The following is a 24466-nucleotide window of genomic DNA, read 5'->3' on the forward strand; positions in this document are numbered from 1 at the left end:
CATACTAAAGCTCTCTATTGTGTGAAGTCCCGGAGTTCGTTAAATAATTCCCGGGACCTGGTAACTTCATTCAGCTTAGGTTTGACTTTGCGTTTGTTACATACCTGGGAAATGAAGATGTGGTTTTGCCCCAGGGTACATACTTCACTACAAAGAAGACCAGAACGACTGGGTGAAGCAGCACGTGCCTGGCTCCCAGCAGAGTATCGTGCTCGAGAACCTCCGATGCGGCACCCGCTACCAGCTCTACATGGAGGCCTTCAACGACGCCGGGAAGGGAGATCCCACTCAAGTGCTCAGCGTTAAGACTGAAGGCACAGGTAGGATGCAACGACGGGCCTCTTTGCTGAATGCTCCGAAGTGCTCCCTCGTGTCGCGTCTTTTCCCGCCCTTGTCAGCTTACAAGCTTAACACTACGTACGCACCATGGTATACCGACTAGACAAATCATAAATCCCAAAAAGTGACTAATGGGTATCGCTCCTGTATAGAAGTATGCCTCTACACGGGCGCTAAGCTCCAAGGAACAGAACGACAAGAGGGGAATAAAGCTCACTTAGCTTCATGGCTGACCTGTTTGGGCGTTTTTTGGCGTCTAAGTTTTATAACCTGGCAAGCGGGATTTTGAGGGACGCGTAAAGGAAAAGCAGAGCTTATGTTTGTAGAAAAAAGCAACTGTGCTCGTGAAGAACTCACTGCAACTCAATGCGAGTAAAAAAAGAAAGCGGTACCGTTCGCTCTAGTTTTATAAACGAAGTTTCAAGGGCATAAAAACGGTTGTAGGTTCTTTTAAAATTTACGCAGTTAATCTTAAAATAGCTTGGGAGTGACAGTAGCTGACCAGCGAAAAAATTCCGTCAAGGTAGTTAAAGTTGTTTGTTATGAATTTGCCAGTTTTTTTTCTAGCAAGCTACATTTTATTCCTAGGCCATATATTTTTTTCAGTCCTAACTTCTAGTTCCCACCCTCAGAGTGATGAACATTGATTTGCCAGCCAGATTGTTTCAGCAATGTGGCGTAGCTTGTTCACTTTTACACCACCGCACAGAAAACTGTCTCCCGACATGGTTGCCAACTGGCTAGAATTAGGCGGGCTACGCTACCGGCAGGCGACAATTATTCCACCGTTACCACTATCCCTGAAGCAGCAAGTGCTGCTCCTGCCGCCCCCGATGCTGCAGTCAGTACTCAATCTTTGCTACTATCCACACTACTGCTGCTGTTACCGTTATTACTGTTACTGTTACTAACATTAGCTACTTATACTTTGCTACGGTCTCTTATACAGCTGCTTTTACTGGTACTAATACTGCTGCTACTACGACATCCACCACTACTTTAACGAATACAGGTTAGTATTCTGCGTTATAGAATTCATTTCATAACAACTTTAATGCACCGATCATTCGTTTATATCTAGTAAGTTTCATACAACCAATTTTTTTTTCGCCAGGCCACTTAAAATATCACACGAAGAACACGAAGGCGTGACCAGAGTTCTCCCGCAGCTGTTCTGTCATTGTCCAACTGCTTTGAAAACGCGAACCAGGGACTTAAACGCCATCATTCTTCCATCTCCCTTCTCAGAGCTCGTCCCTGTAAACTTCAGCTGGGTTCTTTAGTGAACACGCGTGTATACTCTCAAGCAATGCGGTTATCCAGTTTCCTCAGAACGCCCTCTACGGATCAATCCATGTTCCAAACAAAGGAAATTCGGCGAATTGCGATAACGCGCATACAATTTGAATAAAAATAGGGATCTTCCCGGTCGCACTGCGCACTCCGATTGATTGATTGATTGTAGGGATTAACGCCCCGACGTAACGCGGGCGATTCGGCGCGCCGTACTGGAGAGCTCCGGATTAATTTTGACCAACTGGGGATCTTTAACGTGCGCCGAAATCTCGTACAAACGGGTGTTTTTGCTTTTCGCCTCCACCAGAAAAGCGGCCGCCGCGGCAGGGAATCGAACCCGCGTCCTCGTGCTCAGCAGCACAACGCCTTAGCCACTGAGCCACCGCGGCGGGTACTGCGCACTCCAAAGTGTTAAGCTTGCATTGCGTGATACCAAGGTGCCGCCCGAAGTTTTGAGTCAGATCTATGCTACACATCACTAGCCGAAATGATATTCTTGTCTGCCTATTTTGGTCAATCAAGTGCACTGGGGTGAAGCTGAACCACAGTATTCTTCTGGAATGCAACACATTTAAAACAATAACCGAATGTCCTAATAATGAATCGTTCGCGGAATAAAGTACTTTTGGGGTGGTCATAATAATGACAATAACCAGGATTAAGATTGTTACGATTAAGTTTACAGACTTGACTTTTTAAAGGCGGGAAACCATCCGTTTAGTTGGCGTAGTCTAATCAGCTGTGGTTCTTGATCCTTTTTAAATATTCAAATATTTCATTTGGTTAGTTATTCGAATTAACTATGGCTGTGGCGTTGCTGCAAATGTATCTTGATGGCCTCTCTTCTGCCTGTGCTCTGACATCGTATTACAAATCTACCTCTGCAGGCAGGTTCATGCTTCCATCATCTGTAAGAATTGCGCTTCGTGAAGGTGGACATTGTCTACGGTTTTGGCAAAACTGCTTCACCTCAGCATTGTTTCTAGAGTAGCCAAACACCGTTTGCAGGCTACTCTGAAATCATTTGTGCACACGACCACAAAAATAAATAAATAAGGAATTCCATTTGTGCAGACCAACCCGTACGGGGCGGGTGGTGCAGGTGTATCTTCTCCGTCTATAAAGTCCAGCACTCAGCATTATGTGTTCTTGATTTCATAATTGTGGGAGCGATGTTTACCGTGAATCTCCACGTAGTAGGTTTACTCTTGGCGGCACGTAGAAATGAATATAATTACCATGATTATTACGATGATAATAAATAAAACAAATTCGGGTTACCAAGGTAGCAAACCATAATGTGTAAGAGTATGGACAATGTAGCGATGAGCAACACAATTAGAAATGCTTTCGGAAAGTTTGTTACACTGGACGGTTGTTTTGAAGCGCTTGACCAACGTGTAGCCACTCCTCAACGGTAAGAAATGTCTGATACCTCGCCCAAGGTTATTATCTGCTCACCGTCGGTCTTACCACCATTAATCACCGCACCGCGGACATCACTTACCGATTCACCGCTAATGTACTTTCCCAACCGCAGGAGTAGAGTGAATGCGTAACTCTCCCCCAGACGGCGCCGTTGTTCATCGTCGTGTTAACCAAAAAATAAGCGACAACATGGCACCTGCATACCATTAGACGACATTCGCCCAAACCGTTCCTCGGCCAACAAACTCGGTAGCAAGGCGATGAGGGAGGGAGAGAGGGAGTGTTTTATTGTCGGCGATAAAAACAAAACAGTAACAACTTGGGGGAGTAACACGCCCCGCCCAAGGTAAAGGGGCAAGGCAGTTACGCCACGCAAAAAACGAAGCAAAGAGAAGAGATCAGGCAACACTATCCTGATCACCATGCGTATCGTCTTTCTCGGCGCGCGGAGCCGTACGCTGCTCACGCCACCCGCGCGCGTACACTGAAAGCGATGATCCTGACGCGGCAATTAATTTCCGGGGTTAATTATTTGAGTGTGTTAACGAGCACCGCTGACCCGCAACTACCAGCCCGCTGTGCCCCTCCTCGTCCTCGGGTCGGTCGTGCTAAGCGGCTTCCGAAGCAGCAAAAATGGACGAACGCTTGCAACGACGGCGGCGAAGAAGGCTCCAAAAAGCGAACGCGCAAAAATCAGTGACGTCATACAAAGCGCGTCTCAGAAACAGCGCTACGAGGAGTCGCAGAACACTGGTCCATTAATAATCACCGAGGCCAAAGAATTAACGAAGTAGGCGACTTTGTTTGTTCCGCCGATCAAGAAACGCCGTGCAGCGACGAGGCGGCGGGTCTTTGGCGGAGCCTGCCAGTTATGAGTCCCAGCGGGGGGCTCTCTCCGGAAAACGCTAACGAAGCGTCGAAGCCCCGCGCCACAGAGGTGGAGGGAACGGAGCAGGCTTGCTCTTCTTGCCGCTCGAGAGCTTCTCTTTCCGCGGCTAACAACGGCGGTGCTAAGTAGCTGTAATAATCCTTCCGGCACACGCTCCACGGGATCGTTAACGGAGCTCGGCATCTCGAGTGCGAAGATGATATCGGCGCCACAGAGCCTGTGCTCGCGGAAAGCCCTCCGAAAACAGCGTTATGCCGTGCCCAGCCGTCACGAGGCGGTGAGGGTAAATAAAAGCACGTTCGGCCTCTTGCAAGCCCCTGGGATACGCAGATCAACTCTGGGAGGAATGGGAGTGACAGCGTGCGGTATCCAAGGAAACCTTTTCTTTCACGGTGACTGGGCTTAGAACTTTTTGACCGCGCACACTGACGGTTCTGTTTGTATGTTTGTCTACTGAGCAATTTTTCTTTCCTTTAAAGGGACACTGAAGTGAATTTGTCAAGCTCCCGTTTTTGCTTGCACTGCGTAGACTGGCTCAAATTAACACACTTTTCATCATTTATCCGGTTGACAAATCGGTAATTCTTTTACAAAGCGCGAAAGAAGAAAAACTACCATGCGCGGTTTGCGGCGGCCGCACCAACTAAGGCTGTGATGTTGGGAGGAGGGGGCACCGTGATTGGACGATACCCAAGGTTAGCAATCAAACAAGTTTCGGTTTCGGTTTCGGTTCTGTGAAACACAACCAATGGCGTTGTTGGATGGGCATTCTCAATATCTCAGTAATCATCGTACCGCGCTTCTGTCATGTTGTCGGCTGTAAAAATGCATAAGATAAGCCTCCCAGGACAGCTTGAAATCGTAGCATTCACTAGCCGAGGCCTACGCAGTCCCCGCAGACGCTCAAATGCCATGCGCTTTTCCCCTATATTTGGAGCTTGCCTCACTCATGCCTGTATCGTAAAAAGCGTGTTCGCACCAGGCCAAGGGTCTGTTGATTCTGGCCTGTGCTCACCCCGCAAGCAGTCGGTGCTTACGGCAACAGCACGCCAACGAGAACTCGCTAGCGCGCCAGTGCCAGCCTGCGCGCGTTCTGTGAACTAGTTCGTGGAGCAATGAACGTTGCGGCCCCAAAAAAGGTGAACTCAGTATAGGAAACATCGGCGGAAAACGAGAAAGTTAACTTGTAAAAAAAAAAAAAAAGCACGTACTCGCGGGGACTGGACCTTGTGACTTGCAAAATACTTACGATTACATACCAAGCACTCCAAACCACTAGGCCACAAGCCAGAGTTGACGACCTTGGAAATATAGGGTATATAATGTATAACCAGTTTACACTTTTATTTAGTTTTAGCATTCCAAGCAGCTTCGGTGACTATTTGTTGTTTTGCGCTCGTGCAGTAAGCAATCCCCCAAGTTTCCACAATATTTCACGTCTAGCAATTGCATTTCTTAGACGGAAAAGCGTTCGCAGATGCGTTGTCGTGCTGCTGGCCGCTGTGCTTGTTCGCCCAGCGCAAAAAAGTGCTTCCCGCACCCTATTTTTACGCTGTACGGTAAAAATATCAGTTTATTTTATTTCCTTAGTACCTATATTGACTTCGCTGACTCTTCTCCCGCCTTCAAGAGGCCTTATATTTTCCTACTGGCGTACCAGTCAGCGAAGCGTTGCATGTGCGCTTGTGCAGCGCTTGTGCGAAGCGAAGCGACCTTGACTTGGAGCTAGATACAGTGTACAAACTAACCAAGTAAAGAAAGGCGCATTCTTCCATTCACAAGCGTGTCCTGGCTTCGTTTCAACTGAGCGAACGAATTGCGACGACGCGTCGGCGGCCGGCGGACGAAACGCTGGGCCGACTGACTCTGTCTGAAGGCCGGGCGGCGGGGGGCCGTGCAGTAGCGCAGCCAATTGCGAGCTCGGCTCCTCCCGACGTCACACGAAAACGCCACAGAAAATGGGCGAGCGCAAAGAGAGGAGGACAGCATTTTCGAATTAATTTTTCTACTAAATAAAATCACGTAAACGCGTCCAGAGTGGTCGAAACATGGCCTGGGGACTCCGGACTACAATTTGCGCTAGTAATCCCGCAATGTTTACATATCACTTGAATGTTCCTTTAAGCTTTTATTTTCTGGTACTAAATCGAAATCTTGCTGAACAAAGGAGAGCGTTGCCAAAAGGTAGAGGCTTGAAAGATTATTAGTGTAGATGCTTAAACCATCTATGATTTTATTTATAGATTTTGTCGTAGAAATGCGGCTTCCCCGCCACTGTGACGGCCCGTTTTTGTAAGAACAACTTGTTGCTCTTTTGTTGTTCTTTTTTTTTTGAGGGTAGGGGGGCTCCAGACAAATTCAAGATCAGTTCGAAGGCTACTGGCTGAAGTGACTTAAAATCCAAAAAGCAACACGTTTGTATTTAGCGTTAAGGCTGTGAGCTGGCTTCTTTTGGTGAGTGTATTATGTCAGTGGAAGTGGTAGACAAGCGAGCCCTATAATGGAGGATACGCAACCGTTTCTGACTGCAGCCAACTCAACCGCAATGTTCCTTTACCCATTCCCGCATCTTAAAGAAAGGCTTTTCCTGCTTTTACTGTTCTTCATTTCATTTGACTTTTTCCGCTCTTTTTTATATTTCTCTTGTTGAACGAAGTGCTCAAACATACGCTCGATATGCTTGCATTCGATACTTCAAAAAAATATTGCTACGTTGTGGCACGACGTTTCCGACCTGAACTACGATAAATGATGATAAGATGTGTTTAATATGCATCAGCCACCTTAGCACAAACACGGCTACTCCCCACCGTGTGCATCATTTTCGCCGAAACGGGTGAGCAAGATAACGTAATGATAATGTGAGCCCTTGCCCAACATCTGGACTTCAAATGGCGACATTTATTTCTTCCTTACGTGGAGTCAAAACGTCAAAATATGCCTGATACTTCCCCACGTCCTTCCGCCTTTCGATACATCTCGTACTTTACTATTGAGGAGGAACTCTTTATCAGGCCCTTCTTCCAGACCCTAACCCTTCTCACATATATGAAACTGGAAGTCTAAAGCAGAACCGAGTCTGAGCTATTCATACACAGACGAATAGACACATACGCTCAGCCTCAGTTTTCTCCTAACCGACGTCAGGAGTGGACGACAGATGATTACCCCTCTTGGGGAAATGATTTGGTATTGAGCTTTTAACTCCTCAGGGTAATGAGCCACCGCCTTTTATCCCGAATGAATACTGCGATCCCATTCATCTCTCCACAGCACGGCTGCGTCCTACGTCCGCAAACTCGTAATTGCGGCGGAATAGCCTGCTTCAGGCCCGTAATACATCGCATTTGACTATTGATGAACCGAATTCTACTTTTGCCCCCTGTACAGAAACCCCTTGCTCAGCATGCACAGGGCATTAGGAGACAACACTATAAAGTGGCTCGACAGTAGTTTGTGGTCCTAAATTTGCCCGATGTGCTCGACGTGTTCGCCACGCTACCAGTTGCGATGTATGCTGAACTTCAGTTTCTCGAGTACGTTGCTGTTGAGCTGCCCTGCCGCTTCCGCGCCCTGCGAAGGAGAAAGGGGTTTAAGTGCCGCAACTGCCCCTCGTATGGGGGATATGGAGTAAACTTTATGTGCTCAAGAATGTGTACTAGAATGTTCTTACTAGGGGCGAAGCATCTTCGGGGCTCGGGCTGTCACCGTCTCCTGTTGTCGTCGTCTCTTGTTGTCACGGTAAATCAAGTTGTCACAGGATGGTAAAAAAACAAGTGTATAATGAATAAAACAGGCTCGAAATAAACTATCATGATCTAAGCTAATTTAAAATACAAAAATGATCAGCATTTAATCGCGTAAATAACAGAACTTTGTTCAGTCCCGCCTCAAAATTGATTTCGAACGCCAGGTTTTGCCCTGTAAAGCATACATCTTAGCCCGCTGTGGGGTGTGACACGAAGACAACTTACGGCCAGTCTGTCCCTCATTTAATTGCTTAAATCTGGTTCAACGCAAAAGAGGGCGCCACTGCCTCAGCAAGCGCGCGATTGCTCCTCTCACGGGCGCTTCTCCGGCACCCAATCAGCGCGCGCCGGGTGGCAAGAGAGACTTGCAATATTTGGATACAGTTATACACTGCATGCTTTTCCCCTCCGCAGTTTTAACGTTAGTGGAGATGATCCGGGATTTTTTCTGGTCTCCGTGTCACGGGAGGGCTCTGAGGTGCAAGAGTTCCCCGCTTGTGGCGGCTAGGTAGGCCCGTGGTCGGCCATCTGAAGCGAATTGGCCAGGTCTGAGCTGGAGAGCATGCAGCCTCACTTCTCGGGTGCGCGGAGAGAATGGTAACAAGGGTAATGCTTTGGGACCACTCTAAAATCATGCGATTGAAGGTTTGTGAGGACGGGTGGCATTCAAAGGCAACGTAGTAGGAAGGGTTGCGAAAGGCGAGCAGGAAGGATTCCTGAAGAAAGAAAGCACTTTGCAGGCACCTATTATCAGTAGATTCTTCTTTGCAAACTTGGTCCTGGGGTGCCGGGATAGCACCATAGAAGGGGCGATAGGGGTTAAAGACATCACCGAAAGTTCGGAGAGAAGAGTGTTCGTCGTTCTCGGAAAGCTGTGATTTGGTGGGGTGAACGCGTAGAATGTGTGCGAGCGGCAGCTGCTGCAGCAAGTGCCGGTTCATTCCCTTTTAGGGACGCGTGTCCCGGGGTCCCAAAGAGAGGAAGTTGGGGACTGCGGTAGCAGTTGCTGGAATCTGAAGAGCAGGATGAGTGATGCAGCCGGAGGGGTAATGGCGACACGCCTCTTGACAGTCAGTCATTGTTGTAAGAAGGTCAGTGGCCGGTGGTCGCGGTGAGGGTAATAGCGGCACCCTTGGTGACAACGGGACGCAGTGAAAATTGTGGCGGCTTGGGTCTCGTTGCCCGGATGATCGGTCACCAAAACGGCGCATGCTGAGTTGTTAGGGCAGTGAGCCACGTTCATGTAACGTATGTATATTGTATATATGTATATTGTATATGTATATTGTATGTATGTATGTATATTGTCGCTCAGAACCCTACGAAGAGCACGAATGCAAACCAGCCTACGACCCGAGTGAATGTTCTTGGGAGAAGGGGTAATGTTGAGGTTTGTGCCGAGGAAAAACGGTGCGCGTTGTCGGGGGTTCAGGGTGCCCCGTAATTCGTAACCCATGGGATGTGAGTCCGCACGCTTCAACCACTTTTATTACTATTAAGCGACAAAATGCCGAACTTGTGCGTTTACCAGCCCTCATATCCGAAGGACAACTATAGCTGCCTATTCATTGAGAAAAACAGTGATTATTTTATCAGCGCTTTTATATAAGTTAGGGCCTTGCCACGAAGTGAAAGCGTTCGAACTTTCTAGATCTCATACAGTCTAACAAAATCTGATATGACGCAGTTGCTTAAATAAGGTCACGAATACGCACACTTTTCAATCTCTCTGTTCACTCGGTTCTCTATAGTACCATGTCACTATGGCTTGGTACGAGCATGCGCAGAAATTTTTGTAATGTTTACTAGATCTTTGTGGCGCAAGGCCGACTTAGGGCAAAGAGCGCCAGAGAATAGCTATTTTATGAGGGTGAAGTGACTGTAAACATAAAGAATTTCGCTAAACATAAACGTGAAATGACATAAAATCCAATGAAGGTGACTGGTGCAAAGGGCCAGGTTGTCAGCATGCATGATATGTAATGAGGTGTAAAAACTTGAAATCCCTAAGAAACTGAAGAGTATGCCCATGGATAATTATGGGGCCACACCTTAAAACGCATGATCGGTGTAGTGGAATGAATGTGTTATACGGATAGTTGGAAGTGCTTGCGTCTTTTGTGCCAAGTGCTTTACATGTAATTAGGATGTGAACTGCGGATAGTCCCTCTCCACAACTCCTACACAGGGGTCTTGGAGATCCAGTGAGCAGGTGGGAGTGTGTCGAGTGTGTGGCCTATCCGTAATCTAGCTAAGGAAACTTCGATTAATCCGTTGTGTGAGTCGTCCGAAGTGTGGTTTTATAATATGTAAGTTGTTGTCTGACTGTCTACTCCAGTCCTCTTGCCAAGTTTGCGAAGGTATTGTCAAAAGTGTGGCTTGAGTTAGGTGTGGGGTATTGTTGCTATGTACACCGTATTTGTAAGTGCAGTAGTTGCGGCCATTTGATCCGCGGCCTCGTTTCCTGTGATTCCAGCATTGCCTGGAACCCAGCACAGGATTAGTTGAAAAATGGTATCACATGTTGACATTGTGGCATTAAAAACTAGATTGGCAATGTGGTTTTATCTGGGTCTGTGGGATGACAACGCATGCACAAAACTCAGAGTCTGTATATATGGAGACGTAGGAACTTGTTTTTGAAGAATGTGCAGTACGATGAGTAAAATGCATACACTTCTGCAGAGAAGATAGTGGTGTGTACGCTCATGGTTCGGCAAGAATTTTAGTTAGGATTATGAGCGCCGCATGACATCATTGTTGGTGTTTTCGAGGCATCACATTGAAATTCAGCATATTCATATTTCTTCTGCAGCGACAAGAAGTTCTGCAGAATCGCAGTTCTCGGAACCATGCTTTTATCCATTTTCATAAATGATACATCACATGATACAGCCTGAAGTTGCCATGGTGGCAAAATGCCAGTGAATGATGTTGTGTACAAGTCTAAAAAGAGATGGTGAGAGCCGATGCCTTCTCTCTCACTCTAAGCGAAAAGGGCAGAAAAACAGATGGGCGATTAACAAAGAGTTAGAATAGAGATGTTAGACAGGGACAGAAACGTTTTAACCCTAACAATATTGTAGCATGTTTAGGTATAGTCCCACAAAAAAATTATTTTGTCGCCCTCCCCTCCTTCCACGTGAGCCTTTTGTCCATTTTACAGTCGCCGTGTTTAGTGCATTAGGTCTTTCGTTGTCACTTGTCTGTACACATAACCGAAGTGTACGTTCCCTCTAGATAATTTCAACTCTTCTTGCGATCTCTCTCTTTTTTCTTCTTTCCTTTTTTTTCTCGGGGCTACCCCACCGGATGCGAAAAATCACGTGCGCACGAGACAGCACCCGTGGCGCCGGACAAGTCATCCTTCCTAGCAATCAACTCGACGTTCGTGCTGCTCCATCTGGGCGCGTGGTACAGCGGCGGCTGCCACATCAGCTTCTTCGTGGCCCAGTACAAGCCCAAGGGGGAATCCGAGTGGACGCTGATCTCGAACCACGTGCAGCCCCAGACCGAGACGCTGCTCGTGCCACAGCTCTCTCCCGGAACCTGGTACAACCTGCTCATGACGGCCCACAACGACGCGGGCTCCACCGACGCAGAATTCGTCTTCGCCACTTACACCGAGAGCGGCGGTAAGAGAACTCAATTCTTTGTCTTTCTAGCACAAACATGCTTGAGAGGCTTTTAAGCGAAGCCTCTAGGTCAAACACAGAAAGCTTGTTCCTTCTAGCGCCAGTCTGACCTTCGAGCTCAGCCAAGGCAAAGTCAATGCCTCATGTGGTTCGGCAGCGAAAGCGCCTAACTGCTCGTTTAATGGTAGGGGTGCGGAGAGTGGGATAGGTGGAAAGAGTGAGGGCGCGTGCCATTCGAAAATAATGCAAGAAGGCGCTGGCTGCATCCAAGTTAACAGAGCGTTTACTGCGCCTAGCAGCGTATGCGTTTTGTCTTGAAGTGCCATTGCGTGGCGTTTACCGCGAGCTGTTGGCGCGAAACCTGGGCTGTCGCTCGACAAACTTGGTTTAGCCGCGTTCAACCACGGTACGCTTATACTTAAATGCTGTGTCACTTGTACATCGTGTGCTACAAGCTTCGCTGGTCATCCACCTTCAGAGAGTATACATATAGAGGTGGTTTTGTTTTCCCGAGGTTCGGGCTCATCTTTCACATAATGCAGTTGACGAGCTTTCTTCCGTGTTATTGATATTGGGTAGTGGTAAAAGTGTTCCTAGTGGTTCCCTCAGCGGATGAAATTGACGGGGACCTGTACAAAGTGAACAAGTGGCGGGCTGCCATTATCCAAACAGGTTACGCTAATTTAGGTTCAGTATGTAAAACGTGCTCTCATGTAAGAAGAGAAAAAAATGGGCGTAGATAAGCGCCTATAACCGATGTTTTCTGAAACGGGATTACAGTAGGTGCAGCCTGGGACAAACGGGAAATAATCTATATCCTTCAACACAATAAACGCAATGGTATCTACTGGCGTTGAGGCGTTTAAAAACGTTTGTAAAAGTTTTCTTGGGGGAAAAAGGCTGCCCTTTTTGCCAACTGCTGCTTTTAGTAATTCAGGCACTTTAATAGCAAGTGATGTGTCATCATTTATTAGCGGCTTAAAGATTACAGAGAAATGAAGGGTTTCTGAACGGCTACAACACTTTGTATTTATGACAAAAATTAACATAGCGAGTCTTAAAGGCAAGCTCACTTCCAAACTCCTTTTGATATCACGGAAGAAATTACAGTCAAAAACTGATATACCTAACATTAAAATATTCGATATGAAGAACCAGGAGTTTGGGGAACGTGAATGCGCTACTCTGGGTAGGCTGCCTCTATTTCAACGCCTTCCGTTGCCCACCAGGGTTACCTTAGTAGATTGCTAGCCCTCACGTGCTTCCACATACACTCAGTGACCGAGCTGGGACGTCGACTGAAGCCATTTAAATGTTACCAAAAGAAATACGCCAATCTTACAGCGCTCGTGAAGCCCTGCACACCATACCTAGAGGTAATCCACATGTTTCCCCTCAGGCTGAGAAAGCCATTGTAACGTGGATGAAAGGTTTAAAATGCGTGGTGTCTGCAGCACTTCCGATTATTGTTTGTTGTAGAGATACCAAGACAAGTAAGCTAGTCGGAGCACTATCATTCCTTTTTGCTTGCATTTTCCCATTTTGCGCGCCACATGGACTTGTATATGCACCCACTACTTTGCTTTTTCCGCCATGGACTCGGTGCCACTCATCCAGAACATGCACATCTTGTAGGGACGATTATGAACCCTCAACCTCGAAGATGGTTACTAAGCCTGGCGGTCAACGACGTCCCAGCCTCCTGTTTCGTTGCGGGCTCCTCCGGAGTTTTGCTTTCCGGCAACATCAGCCCGAATTTTGGATCGCCTATGCGTTCAATTTGTTCAGTTGAGAGTGTTTTGTGTGCGAGGCCATTATTCATCGACATGTTGGTACAAGCCACGCACTGCCTGTGCCCAGCTGGTCGCCATCTACTGGTCCGCATTGAAACCTCCCGCTATTTTCTAGAGGGACCGCTTGAACGAGCCCGCTGTGTAGTCGATGGTTCGAAATATAGCGGCCCGGGTTTAATCCCCAGCAATTCTAGGACTTTTTTGCCGACTGTGTGACTTTCGTTGGAACAAAGTCGGCTTGAATCGGTTATAGGCCTTATTTTCATGAATAAAGATGATTTGGAATCTGTAGGTCGGCTAATATGCAGGGCATAGCCTATCACCACGGTTAATTAACGTTCGGTTATTTGGTCCAGTAACCCTTTCGCCGTTCAACAAAAGAAACATTATCAATTAACCTTCTGAGTCCAACTGATAGTGCCGGGCTTGTAGCTCTTCGGGAGCGGAACGTCGCGGGTACGACCATGTTGCGGCGGTTCAGCGCCTTGAGTGTGATAGGTGGCGTCACCGACCATGTGAACGTGTTTATCTTGCTAAGTATCGCCAGGTGTGAGCAACGGCCTCGTTTTAGTTTCCGCGCCGAGCAAGCTTCGTCCTTATCATGAATTACTCTTTAACTAATACAGCCCTCTATCCTCTGCTTCTCAGACCAGCCATTCATCCAGGCACCCCAACAAAACACCTTCTCAGCACCCTACATTTATACATCCAGTGGGCTGGGTATCAAATGTACATTCGATCCGAAGCAAGATACTTTAGGCTTACATGGCACCTGTGCCAAATGGGATATGGCACTACGTAATACGAGGTTGAACGCAATGAATCATGACGGCGAAATCGTAGTGTTTGACCCCTTTGCTGTATCCGCAGGGATCGCATGACTTTCCACGGAGGTTAAATATTTGGTAATGGTATCGGTCCCACTCATTCCGCGGTGCCAGACATTTGAGTCAGATGCGTTAGGGTTTCCATTTATTACATTTACCATCAATTGGTGCAGATGCGTTATTTCGGCTTACTCTCCAGCAGCTTTAGAAGCCCAACCCTACAGCCTTTTTTGTCACTCAATTGATCATACCATATTCGTGAGTAGCACGTTCGCGTATAATTCCCTGGAGGTTTTTAATGGCCACGTCTACTAGATCGACCCGCTCAACCTCATCTCCCAGGGTCCTGCGCACGAGTCCCTTCAAGCTGTAAAACGACATTGTAAAAATGCGGGGATTTCGCAACTTTGTAATGAACCCACCTCTGCCTCGCACACGGGAAGTTCATTCCACCTCGACCTCTATTTAAAACTGGGTCCGACACTCGTCCTGGAGTGCACTATTACGGCTCCTCTAGCCTCTTCTGACCGCTATGTCTTACACCCTACTGCATCCACATCCCACCCAGTCCCATGAAACTCCGATTCCGGCTACCTATTGCGACTGGTCTCTTTTTCGCCTTAAGATATTGTTCTAGCTGCATCCAAAATCAACGACATTTATGATTTTTACACGTCCTTGGTGACTTTACTTATCTCGGACCCCGCCATGGCAGTGAAATGCTGTTATTGCAAATGCCGTGGGTCGTGGTTACTAGCAGCATTATAACTTGGTGGAAGCGTACGCCGAATGTTGCTTTGGGCTAAATAAAGCCGCTAACCGTTTTAAGGGTGAGAACTTTTCGAAGCCCCTACTCCATTGGCGTTCTATTGAAAGCAAGGGAAAATCTAGTTTCTAACTCCCTTCGTCCTCCCATTTTTTTCACGTTGAAGCCTTGATTGTCGCTTCCAAACCTATCTCTTACTTATCCTTGTTAGTATAATTCACATATCATCTCTGCCACCGCCTGCTAAAGGAGCCGCTTTTGTCCTTTCCGGCAAAAAAACTCGCCTCTATTTATTCACGGCATTTGTTCCCTGGAAAATATTTCGGCGACCACGAAAAGCATTCTCGCAGAGAATGAGTTCACCCCTAAGCCTTCGAGAAAACATTCACGCTGCCCGTAACCACACCGATCGAGTTACCAGGGCACCCGTAAAACGGCAACAAGTCAGAGTCACACGCGTAAAAAAAAGATATGCGTGCGGTATTCCCAAGAGCACATAGAAGTAACAAATCCTGCTGGTTTCGAGCAGGCAGTTTATAACACCCAATGCAGCTTTTTTTTTGCCTTACCGGAGGTCGTAAATAAAACAACCATCGACCTGTGGTGCGCCAGAGTAACCTGGCCCAGCTACAAGAGCAACGTGCTTCAGGAAACGAAGTTCGCTTCTCCGCATGGCAATCTAGGCGCGCTAAGCGGCGGCGTAGCAGATGGCGCGGAACACAGCCTGGAACACTCTCTGCACCTGCGCAGTTTAGGTTCACTGCGCGCCTTCGCGGACTACACTGGCACCGTCGTGCGGAACGCGGCCATTTGATGTGCTCTTCTTTGAAGCAGTTTAGGAAACCTCTGCGGCCTGATTTTATCTTGGATGAGGGGAAGAAAACCAAATGCTACATGTATTTATTGGCAGGCTCACGAATGACCGGAGCGGCAGTTGCGGCTAATAAGATCGTCGTTAAGGCGAAAAAATGCTCGCGAACTCTCGTGAAAAACTCCATAGAACAGCAAACCGCGGTGTGGAAGTTTTGCAACGCAAGCGCGTCAGTATTTTCAATCTAGTTTTGAACAAAGTGAGAAGCTCCATTGCTTACTGCTGATTGAACATGACTTGTGCTTTGGTTTTGGTTTTCCAAATGGTAGCCGCACGTGTTAATTTTACGTAATAGCACAATTAAGAGGGAGGCAGATGTGTAAATAAATGCCATGTCACGTTTCTCTGGTAAGCTCCGGTTTTGTCGCGGTACTACAAGAGTTTACAATAAGTAAGGAGGCGTTCGGGCATGTACAGCATATTATTTGAGGAACGTCTTCCGATAATCGTTTTCTGCTAGTTTCGTATGTGTGTGCGACAGAACGTGCTGCGAAAGTAATCTTTGTGAAAGCGTAGATTCACTGCCTAAAGATTATGGCAATTGTCTTACGACAAAAATAAGTTTGGAATATTTTAGAAACGTTTTCTTGGGAACAACAATTATCATTAGCTAGTTTTTTATAACACAAAAAACACATAGAACGCTTTTTTCGCACATGATTGCACTAAGAAGCAAAAACTCTGAGTTTTAATCGTCTTTACCATCCGGGGGCTTTTAAACAACGACGAGTATTCTCGGTACACCCGTTTAGTGTATAAATGTCCTTTGCAGCTCCCGTCAGAAAAGCAAAAAATGCGATTAGTGTTACGACACTGTTTAGGCGGGAGTTTGAAACGGGCGTGCGGATAAAGCTAGCTGGTCTTTTTATTGGCGCAAGGTGGAGCTAGGAGTTTTAATGTCGGCGGTGTCCCGAAGCGCACAGTACTCATGATTATGCAGGAAGTTTCTGGTGCGTTTAAAGCGCGTTTTGTGTGCTTGATGGATATCGTGTCTTTATTACGCGACACGCCCAGCCTCGCCAAGCCTTCGCAAATTAAGTTTAAAAGATTAAAAATGGTCGCTTTAAACCCTGTTGCATAAGTCTCCATAATTAAGTGGACCTGAATATTTTGTGTGCTTTGTTTTTTTATCCACCCTGGCTGATATTTGTTACATTTGGCCGGTCAAACGTACACAAAATTGGATACGTTACAGCGTAATATAAATTGTCACCCAGGATGTTGATATTTTGGCGTCGATTACGCAAAACCGTTAAAACGATAATTTATGACCTAACTTTTGGTTACTGTATCCTTCACGAAGGACAGAGGTATGGAGGGAAGAAGACGGAATGGGCGAACTTACGGGTCAGGTGCGAAAAAGACAAATATGTTAGCGCATCAACACATTAATAGACCATTCGCGTTTATTCTGTTCACTCATCGGTACGAAAGTAATCGATTTGATGGGGTGGGTGATCTTTGAGGTCTTTTAGCCAATTGAATATTTCACAGCTAAAGAGGGGTTGGCGATGTTACGGGAGGGGGCGTTTCTCGGAACTTTACGGCAGGCAATTTTACCGTATTGTACGAAAATAAGATGTTAAAATTCAGAGCGAAAAATGCTCTGTCTTATCAAATCGTAAAGAGATTACTTTCGTTGCCGCCTACACTCACTCGTCAGGTTAGAGCAGAAGAAACAGCATAAGAAAAGCTTTCATAATTTCACTGCTGCCTCTTTTCATGCTGAATATTACTCATATGTGAGGGAAGCGCTCATGCTTAAATAAGCACACTTTGGTAGTGTTTTGACCTAAAGGGCGCGGAAATTTTAAAGCGAGAGTAGCAAAGGCAGCGCAAAAAAGTATAAGACGATCAGTTCTCATATTATTGTGTTTAGACACCCCTCCCTCATCAGTTCATAACTGCCGCGCTAATTTGCAGTTAAGGCTCCACAAATTATTGCCCGTTCCTACTCCTACTCAACGGTGGGGACTTCCTTTCGGAAATTAAGGTTTTATGTATAACTTTTCGAATTTCCCGCTTGATCTATGTCGGCGTGGTTGAGTCACAGAGAGAGCTGTCATCCTCATCTACATCATGACAATGGCAAATGGCAAAAAGAAGAGCTTATGCTGCTATTCGCATGAATAGCAGCATAAACTGCTATCTACATCATGACAATGGCAAATGGCAAAAAGAAGAGTTTATGCTGCTATTCGCATGAATCAATGCCGAATAATGCTGACGGCTGTTTTGCAAAGACTGAGTGTACGAATGAATGTTCTCCGCAAACAAAAAGTAGTTAAGGGGAAAAAGAGGTGTAAAGCTTGGAGAAGTGTCATCAAAGAGTAAGTATCAAATGTTCTCATATAACTCGACTAATGAGTTTGGATCAAGCAAAAACCGCGAGCTAAAATACTAGGTGAACAAGGTAAAATGAAGAAGGTATGCAGTCTTAAAAAGTGGTCGTAGTCCGAACATGTACAACGCATCCAGTGACATTTAACGTCACAACTGGATAATATTGGCAGCGACAAATAATGCCGAAAAAAGTTGGTAATTGCAATAGGTGCTGCTTCAATGGACAAATCCGTGCCTGTCTATAGATAGCTGACAAATTTTTCTTGTGCCAGCCTGCGTCGGAGGTCAAACGATGTTGTTTGTTCCCGGGTTCTTCTATTCAGCTTTTCTGTGTGAGGCAAAGTCAACCGCAAGGTAGTAGCATTCTATACTTTAAATTCTGGTTTGTGCTGCTGTGCCGGGTCCTTTGAAAATCTGCATCAGAACTTTATTGAGAAATGCGCCCGAAGGAAGCGCCACCTCACGTAGAGTTAGACCATTACGAAAAATAGGATGGTTGGGCTAGATCCAGGTTACGTCTTAAGGGCTCGACGGCTTCATGGTTTTCAGTTTTCAAAAGCGCCGCCTAGTCCCATTTTTCTATTTTTGTCGGAATCGTGTCCACCTGCCATCTCCATTACCAAAATTATACGTAGTAAAAAAAAAGAAGAAGAAAAAAAAAAAAGACTGCGAAACATCACTATTGGACAAGATGTTGTGAAACTTTGGTCTTTTATTTAGGAACATGAATCCCATCACGGGAAAAAAGTGCCAAAAATAGATTTGCTGATGAAGTTCTGTGAACTGACCTGTACCTTGAAAGCCTAAATAACAGAATGAAAAAAAAAGCCTCGTCTCTAGGCGCGCGCGCGACCAGAGTCTCGGCAACGTAGACGGATGGGCTTATGCAGGCTTTATCATGTTAGGACGAGAACGTCAATCACTTTGAGCGAATGCATGTGCAGAGTCGCAGTTTCGACAAAATGGGGTGTGCTAATTAGTTGTCCAATTCCCGAAAAACGTAATAACTTCACAAAAAGATTGATTGATTGATTGATTGATTGATTGATTGATTGATTGATTGATTGATTGATTGATATTGATTGATTTAACGCGCCGAAATACACATGTTATGAGGCGCGCCGTAGTGGAGGGCTCCGTATTGGTGTTAACCATCTGGGGATCTTTAACGTGCGCCGAAATATCGTACACACGGGCGTTTTTGCTTTTCACTTACATCAGAAAAGCGGCCGCCGCGGCCGGGAATCCAACCCGGGTCCTTGGGCTCAGTAAAACTACAAATATGATAATTCATAACGTCGATGGCCGAAGATCCTACTATTGACGGAGAAACTTTTGTACTCTTTGTACTCTGGAAAATCTCATGCAAGTGGCCATGGTTTTCGCGAAGATGTTTAGCCGTGAAGGGTGGGGAGCGGCGGGGGGGGGGGGGGGGGCGGTGATGATGGGTATAACAGCCCTTATAACTTATGAACTTAGGAATGTGGGGTAGGAGGCGAAGCCAAAAGCCGCTTTTTGTCCTCAACTTCAAATTTATTCTGCACTGTACCTTCATAAAGGAATTCTGAATAGGAACGAAGATGAACCCATAATCTAGCCCGCTTATATTTCACATTATTTCGAACGTTTCAAATTATCGGACATTTCCTGCGGTCTAAGCAGTTCACTTACGGAGATTTTCATCTACGAATACGTTGATCGCCTCATTTTAGACAGAATTTTGTCTACGTGTACGTACGTATGCAGTTAACAACGAATGATCAACGACATTATGGCCAGCTCCTCGCTAACCCTGCTTCACCCCATGGCTAAGCGAGTGTGGAACTCGGATGCTGACGTCTAAAGTGTAAGGAGGATCACAAGTCACATAAATGGCAGTGGGAAGACATACGTGAAACAAGGAGTGGGACCGCCTTATTGCGCATTGTGGGAGACAGAGCACCAGAAAAAGATACACAGTCGAGATTGTAAACTAACGTTTCGCATATACTTTGAAAACTCTTCTGCGCGGGCAGAGTCACATAATAGAGAGTTGTAGCATAGCGGCTCCCGTACGCTACGCTAAGGTTAGCGGGTAGCGGGACCGGACTGCGCATGCGCGCGCGGGGAGTGCGAGGAGGTTGCTCCTCAGCGGAGGGAAAGAGCGGGCATGGCGAAGGCAGGCCACGCGGAACTAATCCGCCCCACCGTGACGAATTTGCTCTCCCCAGTCGCGCCCCGCTACCCGCCGCCGTAGCGTTAGCGGACGGAGCACGCTATGCTAAAACTCTCTAATGTGCCCAAAGTTTTGAATAATTTTAAAATAAACTACGCGCACGTGTCTCTTAAACGGTGAACTAAGTGGATGATTGGACGGCATACCGTCTGTTCAGGGGACATAATAATGCAGAAAAAGGAGTACAAATCACTGAAAAAGTCAATAAACGAGGATGTTTCGGGAGCGCGGCGGCTCCCTTGTGCAAAATCCAACAATGGAGCCGTAGCGCTCCCTTGTGAACAAGGGAGCCGTGAACAAGGGAGCCGTAGCGCTCCGAAATGTCATTTTTTTATTGACTCGGTCAGTGATCTGTACTTCGTTTTCTGTTAACTGTGAATTGAACGCGAATTTGAAGATGAAAAGCAGATTTTTTTTGCAATTAAGGCAGCCATATTGCACACATAGGGCTTTGTTTCTCAACTAAGGAGAATGGAAAAAAAAAAAAAACGACGAAACGCCTAATTAGAGTACGCGCCTCTGCATCAAAAGGCAATTGCTATTGGATTTCATGGTTTAAGGTAAAAAACTCTGAATGATTTTGAATCCAGGAATGGCAGTAACAACCTAGTGCAGACACTTTTGCGCAGTGTTTTTGAAGCTTCCTGACGCTACGTACGCCTCAGACAGGATAAGCCGGAGAAGGAACCAGACAGAGCGTTTGCCGACGGCGACTAGAAAGAGAGAAGGCCCTGTGCTGTTGGTGAGCACTTCAAATAAATAAACAAAATAAACAAAAACAGCAGCATCAAACGCTTCTCGTCTGGAGTCAGCGCGCCTACGGAAAAGCTAGCCGCCCCTACACGTGGTAGACAATTTTTTTTTTACTCTTGGAAGTCCAGTTGCTCCCACGTTGATTCCTTCCATCTAACGTCGGCTTCGATATTCTTTCCTTTTTGTCTCAGAAGAAAAAAACTTTCCAGTGAACATAACTTCGTCTCGCTTTGTCTCAGAATTGAAATCTGGTTGTTCCGACTTTTGGCCATACTAACCGTGCTAAGGCTTCGGGGGGCATCCTCAAGTAACCTCTCCAGGTAAAAAAAAAAGAACAAGTTCTTTTCATACAGGATGAAGATAAAAATTGATGCAGCAGGTTCAAAGCTGAAAAGTTCGCCTCCGAACAGCGCTACTGTGAGCTTTTTTTTCATAAGCTCACAGTAGCGCTGTGAGTACAGTAGCTCACAGTAGCGCTGTGTACCATGCAAATATTATATTTGCATGGTACAAAAAACCATATTTCGCAACACCGCTTGTTGGAAGATTGCATAAAATACGCCGAATACAAAGTGAGGATTTTCATGGGTTTGTTGTTTCTAAAATTGGATTATGGGTAGATGCAGTAGAGTTCTTTTGTTTTCTTGTGTTCTCTAAACCACACTCTTCGAAGTGAGAGGAAATGATAGCACAAATGTAAAATAAAACTACCTCAGAATTTTTTGTTGAGCCAAAGTATGAAGCGCGATGGAGGCAAGTTATTGCGATCCGAATGTGGTATATCTTCAGAAGTTTTCCATAAAGGTTTCTCACTAAAAATGGTAAAAAGTAGCACAATAGTGAGATGGAAGGAACGAATAATACGAACCTTCAATTATTTTTTGGGATCACCATTTTAAGTGCGTTTACCTTTTGTTACCGTGATGTTGCAATTACCATGCCTAGTAGTTATTCGGTCACCCACCGCGGTGGCTCAGTGGCTAAGGCGTTCTGCTGCTGGTCACGAGTACGCGGGTTCGATTCCCGGCCACGGTGACCGCTTTTCTGATGGAGGCGAAAAGCAAAAATGCCCGTGTGATCGATATTTCAGAGCACGTTAAAGATCCCCAGGTGGTCAAAATTGATCCGAAGTCCTCCACTACGGCGTGCCTCATCGCCTGTGAAGCGTCGGCACGTTAAACCCCCCAATCAACAATCAAGTAGTTATTTGGTCAAAACTTTTGGCTTAATGCCGACAGGTAATTGCGTATCATGCGTGAAACGCATGCAAAAGGGACAAATCATGGTAGCGCATGCGACCTAAGAAGGGGGTAACTTCAGGTTTCTTCGTCGCATCATAACGCAAGCTACTCCAATCCAATGTCATGCCACCCAGCAAAGTGCATTCTAGAAGTGTGGCGTCCACAGCAGCTTTCGAGAATAAAGAAACCGCAGATTTCTCCCTTTTTTGATGGAACAGTGTTCACCTGGGCGAGCTATGTACTGCTACGCTTCTGCAAGACTAGCGCGAGAAAGTAATTAGAATTGTTGACGACAGGCGCGGAGGTTTTTAATTAAAAAAAGCACTGTTATTTTCATACGGGGAAACAAGAAGAGCTCATCAGTCTAAAGTGCAACTGGGCGCCCAAGTTCAAAGTTCAGTTTTTAAGCCTCGGCATCGTCGTAACCTGCAGGCACGGTACCCCCGCTGGTGTCGGTGAACAGCGAAGAGCGCCGCTTCTACCGCCACTTGGGCATCGTGGTGCCGGTGGCCTGCTCTGCCGTCATCGTGCTCATGGTTTCCCTGGTTGTGTGCCTGCTGTACAGCCGCACCTGCTGTCGGGCTCGATCGAGGGTCATCTACGAAACGGCAGGTGAGTCCTGGCCGCCTATTCCAATGCCTGCATCCGAACTGTTTTTTGTTGCGAATTGCTGCCGCACGCTGCAGTGATTCGAGAATAGAGGGGGGAAGAAGGGGGGGGGGGAGTGAATGTGAGCATTACACCGAATAAAGATGTATATTATGACGATTAAGGTTCCGTGTGCATTTCTGCGCCGCGAGCAAAAACGCCGTGGGCAAAAACGCCGTGAGCAGAATCCACCTGCGGCAAAGCCAACTTTATCAGAAATTCTCAGCAGTAAATGGCGGAACAGCTCACGATTTTTTTTTTATTCTAGCAAGTTATGAAACTTTATTCTGTTGCCTCGAAACATTTTTCGTTAATAGTATCCCATCAATAAATAATAATAAACTTCTTTGATTTGATTTGGTTTGGAAGCCTATCGGTGGCTATGCCTCCTACTCATGATCGGTTTAGCGTCGTAGTCATTGCGAAGCTCACGAGTCTACAATTTGCGAGATTTCATTACTTAAACTTCTACGAGCGTGATAAACTTTTAGCAAATCTTTTGACATTCCGAGAGCTGCATATGATACTCCAAGTTTTATTGGCACAATATGTGTGTTATTGATAATGGGCGTGCTAGTTATAGAATGCTGGCCGAACCAAATGTTGAATGCTCTGCTTTCGGCGTGAAAAACTGACAATTGTCAAAAAAATTTACTCCGTCTATTGAAAAAAACAGGGGAATGAAGGAGTGTATGTGATTCAAAGAATAGTAAAAACGACAACCGGATAAGCGAAGAAATATGAAGAAACTTCATAGTTCGTAGTGGCTTGAAAGCGTATCACATCGCCAAGCAAACTACATTCGCTCCGCCTTGCAAAAAAGCGCGAATGACCTCGGGTTATTATTGATTGACATTTCGTAATAAGTCAGTCGCAGCATTCGACCTGGCGCTGTGGCAACCGCGTGGTCGCACCCGAGCAAGCATATTCGCACTGTTGCGCGCGTGTCTCTTGTGAGCCTCTTCTAACCAAAGCACTCTCGTTGTGAAAGAGCTGACGCTACGCCAGCGAAGAAGCCGTAAAAAAATGCTCACGTAAGCGGCTGTACCCGAAAGGCTTTGCGAGAGAAACGAATGAGAGAAGGTGAAGTTCACCGCTCGTATCGATTGCACCAGAAAGTGCACGAATGCAGTAGCGTTCATCTTTCTACAGAGTAGCAGCGGTGGCGTGAAGCAATAAGCGAAGAGAATGCACATAGGGCATCCACAAGCAATAAGGGTGCAGAGAGGAACAAAGTGATCCGAGCAAGCTGCTTCAAGGAGTAATCGAGAGTTTTCCGGCGCATGTCAAACAAGCCTGACGGATGGTTTCAGACGCAGAAGGAGATTACGGCCTGCCCTGGAAACGCATTATAATTTTTGTTTTATTTCTAGTGTGTGGTGTCTTTCCTGCGGAATGCTTGCTATTTGTTACCTTACTTTATGTTTTACTCGCGGGATAGAAACAGAGGCTCTGAGTTTCACTTTCTGGACATAAGCTTACGGTTATCTGTTTATCTCAGAGAGCCTTCTCGGAATTTTCAACAATAAGGGTTCCCGCCGGGAGGGAAAGGGCTCTCGAGCTTCTTTCAGCCAGGCGCACTCACTCACGTGGAGGTAACATCTTAAATAAAGTTACCGTTGGTAATTCTTCTCATCTCTTGTACGCCATCCGTCACGAGTTGGGTGACAGCG

General features: G+C 46.3%; 1 protein-coding gene across 7 annotated transcripts in view; it reads left to right on the forward strand.

Moving 5' to 3' along the window:
* LOC144174969 (cell adhesion molecule Dscam1-like) overlaps positions 1-24466 on the forward strand; it is a 550580-nt gene that overhangs the window by 471757 nt on the left and 54357 nt on the right. For all 7 annotated transcript variants that reach the window (XR_013323566.1, XM_077703961.1, XM_077703960.1 and 4 more), the window contains exons 19-21: positions 135-320; positions 11043-11336; positions 22578-22757. Coding sequence is in view for 6 of the 7 variants with exons in the window: in XM_077703961.1 (XP_077560087.1) it covers positions 135-320; positions 11043-11336; positions 22578-22757 (660 nt within the window). In the remaining variant the exon portion in view is untranslated. The remainder of the gene's footprint in view (positions 1-134; positions 321-11042; positions 11337-22577; positions 22758-24466) is intronic.

The sequence above is a fragment of the Haemaphysalis longicornis genome, unplaced genomic scaffold (assembly GCF_048455015.1).
Source record: "Haemaphysalis longicornis isolate Haplotype H1 unplaced genomic scaffold, Haemaphysalis longicornis Haplotype H1 scaffold_3, whole genome shotgun sequence".
In the NCBI taxonomy this organism is placed as follows: Eukaryota; Metazoa; Arthropoda; class Arachnida; order Ixodida; family Ixodidae; genus Haemaphysalis; species Haemaphysalis longicornis.